At 36.4% G+C, this 13,169-nt stretch overlaps 1 protein-coding gene across 2 annotated transcripts in view; it reads right to left on the reverse strand.

Moving 5' to 3' along the window:
- Nucleotides 1-13,169, reverse strand: part of tsnare1 (T-SNARE Domain Containing 1) — a 192,116-nt gene that overhangs the window by 63,143 nt on the left and 115,804 nt on the right. For both annotated transcript variants that reach the window (XM_082149365.1, XM_082149364.1), the window contains exon 11: nucleotides 3,969-4,078. In XM_082149365.1, coding sequence (XP_082005491.1) covers nucleotides 3,983-4,078 — 96 coding nt within the window. In that variant the 3' untranslated portion in view covers nucleotides 3,969-3,982. The remainder of the gene's footprint in view (nucleotides 1-3,968; nucleotides 4,079-13,169) is intronic.

Here is a 13,169-nt window from a genome sequence, read left to right on the forward strand (position 1 = left end):
TAATTTTATTACTGACCAGGGGACAGTTGCATAAACATTATGTTAAAGGGGTGGTTAAGGATTTAGAGTAGTTTGATTTCTAACAGTATTCTCTCAACAGACATTTACATCGATAGTCTGGCGTTATAATTTATTTGCTTTTGGTGTACTGTGGAGTGGTAAAACTGTTTTTAACGGCAGGCTAGCAGATACCGTTGACTCGCGCTAGCCTAGCACCGGCGAACTATGCAACTGGAAGGACTGGATGAAAAATGTTGAAAACTGTCCCCACTGATAAATAACACCCAGGCTAACTTGGAAATGAGGTCCGATGTCCAAAATCCTGAACCACTCGTTTAAGACTGTGTCTTAAGAACTAGTATGATCAACTAGAAGTTAGTTAGGGGTAATCAGTCTTACTGTTTGTTGTCAAATTAGACCAATCTACGTTTTTATGTTACTGACTTTACAAAGTTATTAACAGTTTTAAAGAATAAAATTGGATGACTAACTTGTAAGACTAGTCTTAACAGTTTATGCAACTGGCCACAGTCTTAAATGAAAAAAATTAATAAAAAATGATGACTAACTTTAAGACTAGTCTAAGCAGTTTATGCAACCGGCCACTGATTCTGTTGAGGGAACTAACTAACTAACTTAAACTAACAAAAAAACACACCGGCTAATTTACATAAAGAAATTACAGTGAACAAATAAAAATAAAAATAATTTATAATATAATAAATAATAATAATTTATAATTAATAATAAAGCAAAAAATGTAATAAAAAATATGTACATTTTAGATAAATAAGAGAAAAGTTTGATAAGTAAATAAAAAAAATAAAAAATAAAATAAAAAAAACCTGTCTAAGGTGTACATTTTTTCGTGTTTTTCAACCAGGGATAATTAAACGTAGAAAATGTAAAGAGATAAATCACAAACTGTGTAGTGCATAAAAAAAAATAAAAATAAAATAATAAAGTCTCAGCAGAACCGAATGGCCAGTGTTTACTGTTAATTCTCAATAAATCTATATGCAGCTTTTGGAGCCGGTTCCTAGCACAAGCTGGCAAGTTCTCCTGAGTCTGTTATGACACTATACCAAACAGTGCAGCTTAGGGTGAAACCCCAAAAATTTCATAAGGAAAATTTCATAAGATATAAATCCTTTTTAGTGATTTCAAATCTAGGTATGATCAAGTTGTTTTTACTAGGTGACGTTTAGGTTGTTCAAGATTTGCACATGATTATTTATTGAAAAGTGAAGAACCCTCATGCCTCCCTTGTCAAACTCCATAGACCATTTCAATTTATACACAGATTCCACATTTGACTGCTCAGACGGCGAGCCCACCATCTTGGAACGGACAGTGTGTCATCACTCAGTGTAACAATCAATGATACTACAAACTTTCACAGATTCTGGTTGGGAAACAGCCAAGATATAAATTCCCAAAGAAATGGGATAACCTTTCACAGGTGAACATGTTTTGTGTTTTTATATGCATTAACTCAAAATGACAGTTTTTTTACTGTTACTTTTTAATATTATTACTTTAACTATATTTTATTTTTACATATTAGCTAATGCCTTTGTATTCTTGTATTGTTTTAGTTTAGCAGAATAAGTTGCTGAAGTCTATTGATATAGATATTTATACTACCGGTAAGTCACCTTGATTTATATAGCCCTTTATACAAAACAGATTGTTTCAAAGTAGCTTTACAGTGATAACAGTATACGGTTGCAGACGCTCATTCGAATCAATCAATCAATCAATCAATCAATCAATCAATCAATCAATCAATCAATCAATCAATCAATCAATCAATCAATCAATCAATCAATCCATCCATCCATCCATCCATCCATCCATCCATCCATCCATCCATCCATCCATCCATCCATCCATCCATCCATCCATCCATCCATCCATCCATCCATCCATCCATCCATCCATCCATCCATCCATCCATCCATCCATCCATCCATCTTATATGCTTAAGCTCTTTCAGGCAGGATTTTTATTTATTCATAAGCTGAAAAAAAAAATCATTCTGAAATTTTGTTCCTTTGTGTTATTATCATCACAGTAGTGGTGTGGACTTTTAAAATGGGACCCAAGCCATACAGAAATCAATATTGTGGGTACTCTTCTGAATTGAGCCAGTCGTCAACCACCCAGCAACCTAAAACACACACCCTAGCAACCACATAACATGACAGCAAAAGCACCACTTACAGTTTCTTCTAAAAAATATATATATTTAAATTATAAAAGAGATAATAACAGCATAAATGAGTTGTAGGTCAAAACGACAGGAGTGTTGGAATACTGAAATTACATCAATATACATCAATTAGCACTTAAGAGTTCTCCATTTGCAAACAGTGCATATGGCCAAGCATGCTTGAGTTGAGTGATGTTTTTAGTGACAAAATCTCTCAACTGTTCTTATTTGCTCAAGCGCTTGGTAAAAGATGAGATCTTAGCACTAAAGTTCAAACAACTTATGCTCAGTGTTTCACTCTATTTCACAAATGCGAGTTAAGAGCTACTTAATTAAAGATGCTATCTACTTTCAGTTTCACACACACCACATAAAAGGAGGTGTGTGCGTGTTGCCAGAGGAAAAGCGGGAGAGCGGAGAGGGTACGGATCGATACGAGAGGGAGTCCAGGCTGTCACTCAGCCTCGTCTCCCCGAGGGAGGCCGCGAGAGATCGAACACACAGATAAACATATCATGGAAATGGAGTCAGTCCTCACCCAGTTTCCAACACTCTTCCTCCTCACACAGATAGATGAATGAGAAAAACCAATGAACTAATGAATGAGTCAATGAACGAATAAAAGTAGATTGTGAGGATAAATGAATAACAGAAGAGTGTAATTGTCAGTTGGCCTTTCAGAGATGAATGAGGAGGTAATCCATCTAACTGATAAAATCCCAGTCCCCTCAGAGAGGCTGCCCATGGGTGAAATATTAGTCTGAAGCGATTTCACGCATTGGCTTTTCGCAGTGAAAAATAGCATCCTGATACGCCGGTTCAGGTTACACAAATGTCAAGAAACAATTAGGTAAGCAAGATTGTTTTGAAACCTTTTTTTTCATGGAGATGATCGTCTTTAAAAGTTTTAAACAAGGGGCAGTTGGAGGCAGTGGATATTTTACTAGTATTCAGTGATGACAACAGATTTCTAAATGACCTGCTACAGTAAAAAATAATTGTTTAGAGTGATCTGCTCTGTATTTTGGGTATACATACCAAAAGTTACTTTGATTGACTGTTATTAGTTCCTGAAATGAGTAAGCAAGTTTATTTTCTTAAATTGCTACTTGCTAATATAATAAATACTATGCTATAGTCACGTCTGATTTGTTTAGTTTGTTTTCATGTCTTTGATTTCATGTCTTTAATTCTCATAGTCATGCTCCTATTTGTCATGTGATTCCTTTATCCCATAATGTGATACTGTCATGTGCCCCTTTTGTTGAACATGTCATGTTCTGATTTGTTCCTTGTTTTGTGTGTCACGTTTTGATTGGTTCACTGTGTTTGTTTAGTCGTTCATGTAGTCATTAGTCTTTGTGTATACTGTATGTAGCCCTCATGTTACCATTGTCTCTTATAGCTTTGTTTGTTTCCTGTAACCGCTGATGGGGAGTTTTGTTTCATGGTCAAGTTTAGTTCATGGATCAAGTCAAGCCAAGTATTTGTTTACTTTGTATCTGTTCATGTTGGGATTTAATAAACACAGCACATGGGTTCAACTCTGTTCGCCTCCAGTGGACTTTGATTACATGTATTATATGTTATATACACACACACACACACACACACACACACACACATACATATATATATATATATATATATATATATATATATATATTGTATCCCTATTTTATCCTCTCTCACTTTCTTTTTTTAATAATGTTGTTGTTTATATTACAGACTGGCCACAACAGACATTGCTTACCAGTGGTCTTGCTCTCATTTTCTGGCTGAAACTGCAATAATGATGATAAGCAAAGTAAGAAGCAGCACTCCAGCGATTATCAGATAACACTTCCTCCTCCTTAGCTGCCTCTGTGGAAGACAGAAGAAAAAGGTTTGAGATGTTACTGTTTGATTAATGATAGTTCACCCAAAAATTTAATTAGTCATAATTTACTCATTTTCATGTCATTATAAACTTTTTAACTTGCCCGGTTTAACACAAAAATATTTTGGCAGGATGTTTTCCATACAATGTGAATGGTGACCATACTCTTACATGCTCTATAAAGCACTATAGACCTTATGCGCCAGAGAAACAAGTGCGCAGCCATCTTTAGAATATTGTCTTTGAACTTCAGTTTTAGCGGTAGCTCTGTATATTTCTATGGCATCGCTGTCGAAGAGTAATTAGCTGGTGAAGTGGATTTACTTATTGTAGAGTTAACGAAAGTTATCACGAGCATTGAACTGTTTAAAGCTGAAGTCTTAACATATGTCAGTAGACCGGGAAGATTTTAAATCGGGCAGTTCATTCATGAATACTTAAGATCGCTGTGGAAATACAAACCGGAAGACAAAAGACAACAAGCGCTGCGCGGAAAAGGGGCGGAGCTACATAAGGTCTAATAGCACTATAAAAGTATTCCATTCAACAACATGCATTATATTCCAGGCCTTCTGAAGCCATGCATGCATTGCTTAAACATATTTCCTGTTGCTGTAGCTCTCAATTCTTATTTCTACTCTTGAATATGCAAATATTCACATTCATTGAGTTGTGAACTGCAGTGGAGACGTTTAGCATAGCATTTTTGTGTTTTTTTTATATATTATTTTTTGGAGCTTGAAAGCCCCTGGTCATCATTCACTTTCATTACAGCATAATGCTGTGTCAGTGTTCTGCTATATTGTGCTCCACAGAAGAAAGAAAGGCACACAAGTTTAAAACAACACAAGGGTGAGTAAATTATGCAAATAAGACATAAACAAAAACAAACTAGATTGTAAAAAGAAATTATGTAACAAAGATTACTGGAGTATGTTTTACTAGAAAATACTATTTTTCTACAGTTTCTAAAGTTTGTCTACATCAAAATTTCATGCCGGTACTTGCCGTAACATGTGAAACATGTTTCTACACCTTTTTTTTTTGTACTCTCAAGATATAGAAAATACTAGTTAAATTATCTTGTGAGGATGGACACAGTAACTGAAAATGCATTCAGATACCATCCAGCTACTCTTAATAGACTAATAACAACAGAAAGAAAGACTCTGTAATATCACATAGATTTGCACACAAAAAAATCCATAAAATAAATTCTTTGTCAGCCGCACACCACTGTTAAAATCAATAAATCAACAGTCATTATCCAGTACAACTGGCCAGTCTAGGTACAAAAGGACCTGCATGGAATAAAAGAACAAAATTACACCATCATTTTCCAAACAGTTTCTCGTCACCGACGCAATACCACAATACAAAATGAAGGCGCTGCCATCAATTGACCTCTATAGGCGCTCTCCTCAATACAGAGACATGCTTTGAAAATGATTTCTCAAAAACAGAATTGGCCTAAAGTCAAGAGCGGTTGGACAAGCATGAGAGAGCCGCATTCTCCACCGCGCTCGAGTTCTGACTGAACAGCGTTCGCAAAACCCATCTGGCTCTCTGATGCTCTTCAGCTCTGATAAGACGCCGCGGCGGGAGGAAGCCCTACTCTGTTTTCAAAAGAATTTTGGAAAACTGCCGAAAGTGTAATTTGGACTTTCAAAGTCTAAGACTGGAATCTATCAATTGCTTTGTCATGTCTGAGATCCAGTTCAGAACCAATGCAACCAACAAGTGTGGGAAAAACAAACAACAGCGAATAGAATTTGCTTGCTGAGTGCGTTTCAATAAATGCTGTTTTCCGATTACGCGGACTGAGCGCAGATTCTGTGTTGTTTTGAAATACCTTCCCTTTTTTTCTTATTGACAAAGCCAGAAAGAGCACCAGTTGTAGACCACAGCTAGGCTGGAGTCTTTAAATCCTGACGTGCTTCAAAGCGCGAAGAGCAATTCATCTTCTTATCTGAGACTGGAAACAGGCTTTCTATGTGGAAGTGTGCATGTGGGGGGGAAGGAGGGAGGGGGGGAGGGGGGAGGGGGGTGGGAGGGAAGAAGGCAAAAAAAAAAAACTGCTGTCGAGTAATTTTCCGTTTAAACGTTCCACTCCACAACAATTTGCATAAGCAGCCCTGCGTCTGTGATAAGAAGATTGGTAATTTTCAAAGGCTCTGTAGGGATTGGGAATTAAAAGCCTCTCTCTGCTATCTCCTCTCTTGCAGCTGGTCACCATAGATTCCCTCGCTTCTTTCTTACATTTCTCCAAAACCGCGCCTTATAAACTTTCCCTCTCTCTCTCTCTCTCTCTCTCTCCCTCGTTCGCTCTATCACTCAGCATACAGTCTCTTGGCGCTGATTTTCACTCTGTGTTATCCTAGGCCTGCTCTGTTATTCAGAGAAAACAGGAAAATAAATCAGGTAAAAAGGGAACAAAAAAAGCTTTAGGTGACAATACAACTGTTGCTCCATTTCGGAGCTTGGATTTTTTCCCCCTGATGCTGCGGTGGGGAGGCGAGGTGGAGATGGAGAGTGCAGACGTTCACAGAGTGAGAAAGAGAAAGGGAAAATGACTTAAGGATGAAAGGGAAGCTGATGGAGTGAAGTGCCGGCGAGAGGAGAGAAAAGGAAAAGGGAAATGAATTTTCTCCCTCTCCATGTACCCAATTTAGTCAAGCTGCCGTAGAGGCACTAAAACTAAAGCACCTTGATATAGAAAAAAGTTTTTTAGGGTAGTCTTATAAATTATTAAACTACTGTATGAATATGTGCTGGTAATTTCATTAGAAGCTTTGATGTAGTTCTTAAATATTTTCACTTTGTGCAAAAATGCACTGATGTCACTACTGTTTTTGAAAAAAGTCTCATGCTCATCAATTCTGACACAGCAATATTGTGAAATTATTACAATTGAAAATACATTTTCAGCATCTTTTCTCTAGTCTTCAGTGTCACATGATCCTTCAGAATTCATTATAATATGCTGATTTGGTGCTCAGGAAACATTTCTTACTATTATCATTATTATCAATGTTGAAAGCAGTTGTGCTGCTTAATATTTTTGAGGAAACCATGATATTTTTCATGATATATTTACTACTTTATATTTAGGCCACTAGTAGAACTATTTTCCACCTGAGGATGAAGTCGGAGGGTCATTTAATTCTTAGGCATTTTTTCCCCAAAATTAATATGGATTAATATTTACATTAGATGTAACATATGAAAACCAATTTTCCACTTGTAAAAGACATTTATATGAGGGGAAGTGCAACATACTGTTTCTGCTGGACCGACTCATAATGTGAACGACATTGGTTTTAAGAGAGAGAAAGAGGGGGTAGAGAGTCATTTGCGTTGTGTGACATGAGAAACATCTTTGTAATATAATAACGCAGCATGATGATTACCGTCATTATATTATTCTGCCTTTATCTCATCTCCTCAGAAAATTGAAGGTCCATAAAATAAATAATGTTTGCGCTGCCACTGCCTGGCTTGTAATCGGCTTACGTGTAATTTACATAAAAATTCAGAATCCAAGTCTTCCTGATTATGATGTTTAAAAGACACAGCAAATAAACAGGAACTTGAGGTCCCCACTTTGCAGTTCAGCCTTCAGCAAACGCACGTCGTTCTTTGCCTTAGGCTGCTGTACACAAGTACATGAAAACTCAGTGGAAGAAAGCGTTACAGATGAACAAGGAAGGTTTTAAATGTTGCACCTTGATCCTGACACCTACAGAAGTCTGAGACGACAAGCTAATTATTTTTATTTGGACATTTCTAGATTGCCAAATGTTTGAATTACAGTTTTCGTAATTGTAGAAAATGCAGCAGCTGCTTTATATGAATTGTTAAGAGGGACAGTTATTGAAAAGTTGTGTTGATCATTTTGAAAAAGGTAGCACTTAAAGTCATTAGGAATCATTAGGACTATATAAACAAATCTATTTACATTGTTAATGGGAATATAATATAATATAATATAATATAATATAATATAATATAATATAATATAATATAATATAATATAATATAATATAATATAATATAATATAATATAATATAATGGGCTTTCAGTATCAGTTAATGTCTGCATCAGTACATCCCTATAAGTACCACAGTCTCACCATCTGTTTCAATCGCTGTAGCGTATAGTTTTATAAGTAAGCTAGGCTATTGCATCCCAACATTGCCACATTCCAACTCATGGAGAATAATGTTCCTATGCTAAACTCTCTACAACTTCCCTTCATTCACATACATATTCATTACACTTCAGCTCCAATATTACATACAGGCCTATGTGGCAGTCATCACAACCATCTAAACTCCATTCATCACCGTTACCTAAATTACACAGCATGATTGATTTGCATTGCTGTGCCTGATCACAGCATGACATAGCACTGATCAGCTGCTTTCTGCATTCATTACACAATCCTGACAAACTTTCAACAAAAAAGAGCAATTCACTTGTACAGAACGAGTAAACCACAAAGATGTTTTCTCGTTATAATATAAGCCTATTTTTATTCATACACCACATTTTGACAACGAGAGCGGAAGATGCACCAGCGTAAAGCAAATATTGGATGTAACCAAATTTTACATCTTCAGGAGAAGATGTGGGTGTTGCTTTTTCATGCAAAAATGTTGCCAGGGCATTGCTACAGTATACAGATGCTAAGTTGTTCGAAGTCATTTTTAATAAGTTACTAGGGTGGTTGCTAAGTGTTGCTATGTGGTTACTAAGTGGTGTTAGGCTGGTCTTGGTTGTTGCTGCCAGGTCAAAAGAGGGTATAATGGTCAAATCAAGTCAAGTCATCTTTATTTACAATACAGATTGTTTCAAAGCAGCTTCCATGTAATAAACAGGAAAATAACAGATTTGATGCAAACTTCATCAAATGAGACAAATTCAAATTCATTATTCTGTTGAAGTCAGTTCAGTTCAATAACTTTGTAAAGTTAATCAGTTCAGTTACGAGTTCAATTTAAGCAGCTCAACAATAGTGTCATTATTTAGCTCGAGTCAGTTCAATGTTGATTCAGTTTTGAATAAGAAACTATATCAAGTCTATAAACTCGTCAAAACTCCGCGAATCACAACACGCATATCGGTGAGAACACTCATTTAAACAGCATACACACACCCGAACTTGACTGCACATCACATTTTTGACATTATTGACACTGCTTTCAATCGTAATGCAACGAACCGGTCTACGGGACATAAATTAAGCCTTTAAATAAAAGGGTTTTAGGCTGTTTACACTGTCATATACAATAAAAAAAGCCTGCACAGCGACAGGAAATAGAAATAAACAAAAAAATGCTAGTTCCTTCCTTACACAACACTGACAGTGGACCTGCGCTCAGGAGTAGAGCGACTGCGGACACATTTTTTTTGTGTCTTTTTTTTTTTTTGAATTCTTTCTACGCGCACACACAATATGACGTCACACTCTGCGCATATGTTTTAAAATACATAATTTAACATAGGCTATAAATAGTGCTTAAACTTTTTAAATAGCACACTTAAAGTGTTTATTACAAATAAATTACTAAATGCTTAAAATGAATAAATGTAAATGAACAAAGATTTGCGTTACATTTACAATCCTGTGAAAACGGCACCCCCACTTCCCGTGCTCCTGGCCTAGTCCCAGACTAAAATGCATGTTTGAGCTGTTTTAACTGAAAACAACTTGTATAAACATGCCCTAGAAATTAGGGACAAAACAATCTTGAGCATCTTGAGACAAAACAATGGCACTGATATATTTTAAGATATGTCAGTGCCATTGTTTTGTCTCAAGATGCACACCAGTGATTTCTAGGGCACGTTTATAAAAGCTACTTAAATGTCCTAATTGAACTAAGGCCTAATCCTGGCTTAATCTAAGCCCTGTCTGTGAAACCAGGCCTAACTGTCAACCCCAACCAGCCAAAGGCGACAGATAATGGTCCCCAGATATAACTCGGATCCATCCTTTACTATAAATAAATTACATTTTATTTTTTGCCCATTTTATCATCTACCAGGGGAAAATCAAAAGTCTTATTGCTCAGTAAAGTAACAGCACACATTTCCTCCACAAACTGCATGATATGAGGTATCATCAAGTCCCTAACCCAAAGTATTCGCAACAGTAATAGTGATACTAATAAATTGAATTTCATTCTGCCCCCTTAGATCACGCTTTGGCTCCCTTATGTTTCGTGTGTGTGGGAGGAAGGGTTACGGAGGGTATGTTGAAGCAGTGAATCTGCTCTGGGCACACAAATAAGCCGTCTGGTCTGCATGGATTCAGTGCAATCGGGACAACACGCGGCTTATGTACAACCAGATAGCAAATAATAATCCAACACCACGCTCACTGTCACACTCTGCAGGCCACGAGATCATCCAACTGACATAAATACAGCCTAACACGGCCCACACACACACAAAAAGTGCTAGTACACACCAGATATGAGCTATGTGTAAGCAATAATCTTTGAAAAAATGTGAACAAAATTTGTTGCACAACAGTGGTTATGTTATTGTTTTTTTACTAGATTACCATGTCCATTTTACTAGTCATACTATATGTCTCCTCACCCCTTGAAAACCACTTTATTTTTATGAATGCATTCACATTTTCATCTAATAGAATTAAGAAAACTTTTAAACAGTTAAACAGTGCAATGATCAAAAGTGAAAATTAGACTTTAACATTGTTACAAAAAATATTTCATATAAATGCTGTTCTTTTGAAGTTTTTATTCATCAAAGAATTATTAAATATATCATGGTTTCCACAAAAATATAAAGCAGCACAGCTGTTTTCAACAATAATAATAATAAGAAATGTTTCTTGAGCACCAAATCAGAATATTATAATGATTCTGAAGGATCGTGTGACACGGAAGAATGAAAATTCAGCTTTGCCATCACAATATCATAATTTTTTTTTTTTTTTTTTAGATCGGTATTGTAAATGTAAAAAAATATTAAATAAATGCAGCTTTGGTGACCTTAAGAGTGTTATTTCAAAAACTTTACCAAGATTTGTTTTTTCTTTTACCAAAAACCAAAACTTTGAATGGTTTCAAAGACTCACTCATAAATAGAGTCAATTGTTTCGTTCCTGAATTGGTTTAATGAGTGAATCAATGACTCACGATATGGGTATATACAGAGTATAGTGAATGATATATTATGCTGTATAAATAGTGAATGGGTACAGTATAATAATAATTCAACTGACTGTTTATGAGTGAGTCATTGAATATTTTGTTCAAATGATTCATACAAAAAAACAGATTAATTCAGGAAAGAGTGTTTCTTAGAGATATGCAAAGCCTCTGCTGTGGCTATGTTCATTATTTGCATTGAGGAGCAAAAATTGAGAAAATAACTACAAATAGTGAGTCTAAAATGAATGTTAATTATAAAAGTTATGCCATTACTGTATAAAGCAGTAGCCTACATCAGGAAAATGGACATAATAATTGTAAAAGAAAATACTTCCTGACCTTAGAACTGAATTGAATAAACTTAACTAAGGTTAAGGTTAACTTAACTAAGCACCCAGTAAAGCACTTTTCCACATCACAAAATGGCCTTGTAATGGAGAGAGTGAGAAAATGAATAATGGTAATTGAAGTCTGGAGTCTGTATTATGGTGTGAACTCTGTTCACTGTCTGTTCATTTGAGTTTAGAGTTTGGAGCAGCAGCATGGTAATGAACAATCATGTTCCATCGTGGTCCATTGAACTCTGATGGGGCTGATACAACATCATTCTTGTCATTTACAGACCTTCCATGAGCGGAGAGGAACTGCTTTTGGCTTGATGGATTATAGATTCAATTTATTTCCTGCGTTCGGTTAACTGACATTTTAGGCCACAGAAAGAAAATGACTTGCTATTTTTAATTGACTTGCGTGCGCAATGTTCAACACTGTGGGTTTATGGGAGATGTTCGGAAGGAAATGGGGTAGCGCCCTAAGCCAGGAGCGCTTCCCTCCACCCCTCGGGGTGGGCGGCAGCGGGACCGACGAAGTGCTAAATTGCTCTGCGTGAGTGTGGTCACGGCTGAGCTCTCCTTGAGATAATGAAATGACAATTAATCCAAAAGCTGTTGCTACTCACTCATTTACTCCCTTGCGCTCTTGTAAGTGGAGGAAGGAAGAGGCGAGAAAACTACGGCCAAGAGAGGAATGCTAAAGCACCTCTTTGGGACCTTCATTTGATTTGACACACAAACTCACATAGATGGGAACCGGTGAACGGGTAGAAACACAAACGCATGAACGTGTGAGAGCACACGTGCATGACCACCCATTATTAGCCAGTGTTTTTATTGTGAACCCCAGAGAAGAACGACAACCAACACCAACTGCTCTAATCAGACAGGAATATAAGAAAACAAAGGTCAAAGTGTAAGTTTGGGGTTGTCAAAGTACAGTAGAAAAGGGTGCACATATGCTCTAAGCAGACAACAACGGTTGAAAGTGTCTCACTATAACTGGATAACAGAGATAAGAAGTAAATGATGATGAGGTGAAATGATTTCTATAAGGCCGACTGGGGGAGTCAATGAGGTGGAGAAACCTAAAAAAGAAGAAAAAATTCGGTTTCACTTTATTTTGATGGTCCCTTTAACACATTCGGTTGTCTAGAAGTAACATTGCACCTACATGTCTACTAACTCTCATTAGAGTATTAGTAGAGTATTAGTAGACTGGTAGGGTTAGGGTTAGAATAAGTTGACATGCAGTTGAAAAGTTACTTATAGTCAGTATAGTGTCTGTTAGAGGAGCATCACAATAAAGTGTTAGCAGAAATTACGCAGACAGTCCACTAATACTCTAATGAGAGTTAGTTGTAGTTGCAAAGTTACTTATAGTTAACAGAATGTTCAAAGGGGACCATCAAAATAAAGTGTTACCAAAGAAAATGAACACATACCACTTCCCGTTCAAAACTTTGGAAGCATGCAAGTGGGAATTTTTCATTATACCAATGACAATTTTGTCAATATATTATTAAAGATAGCCAGGGAACATCATACTGTATGT

Source organism: Leuciscus leuciscus (genome assembly GCF_965113295.1).
Source record: "Leuciscus leuciscus genome assembly, chromosome: 20".
In the NCBI taxonomy this organism is placed as follows: domain Eukaryota; kingdom Metazoa; phylum Chordata; class Actinopteri; order Cypriniformes; family Leuciscidae; genus Leuciscus; species Leuciscus leuciscus.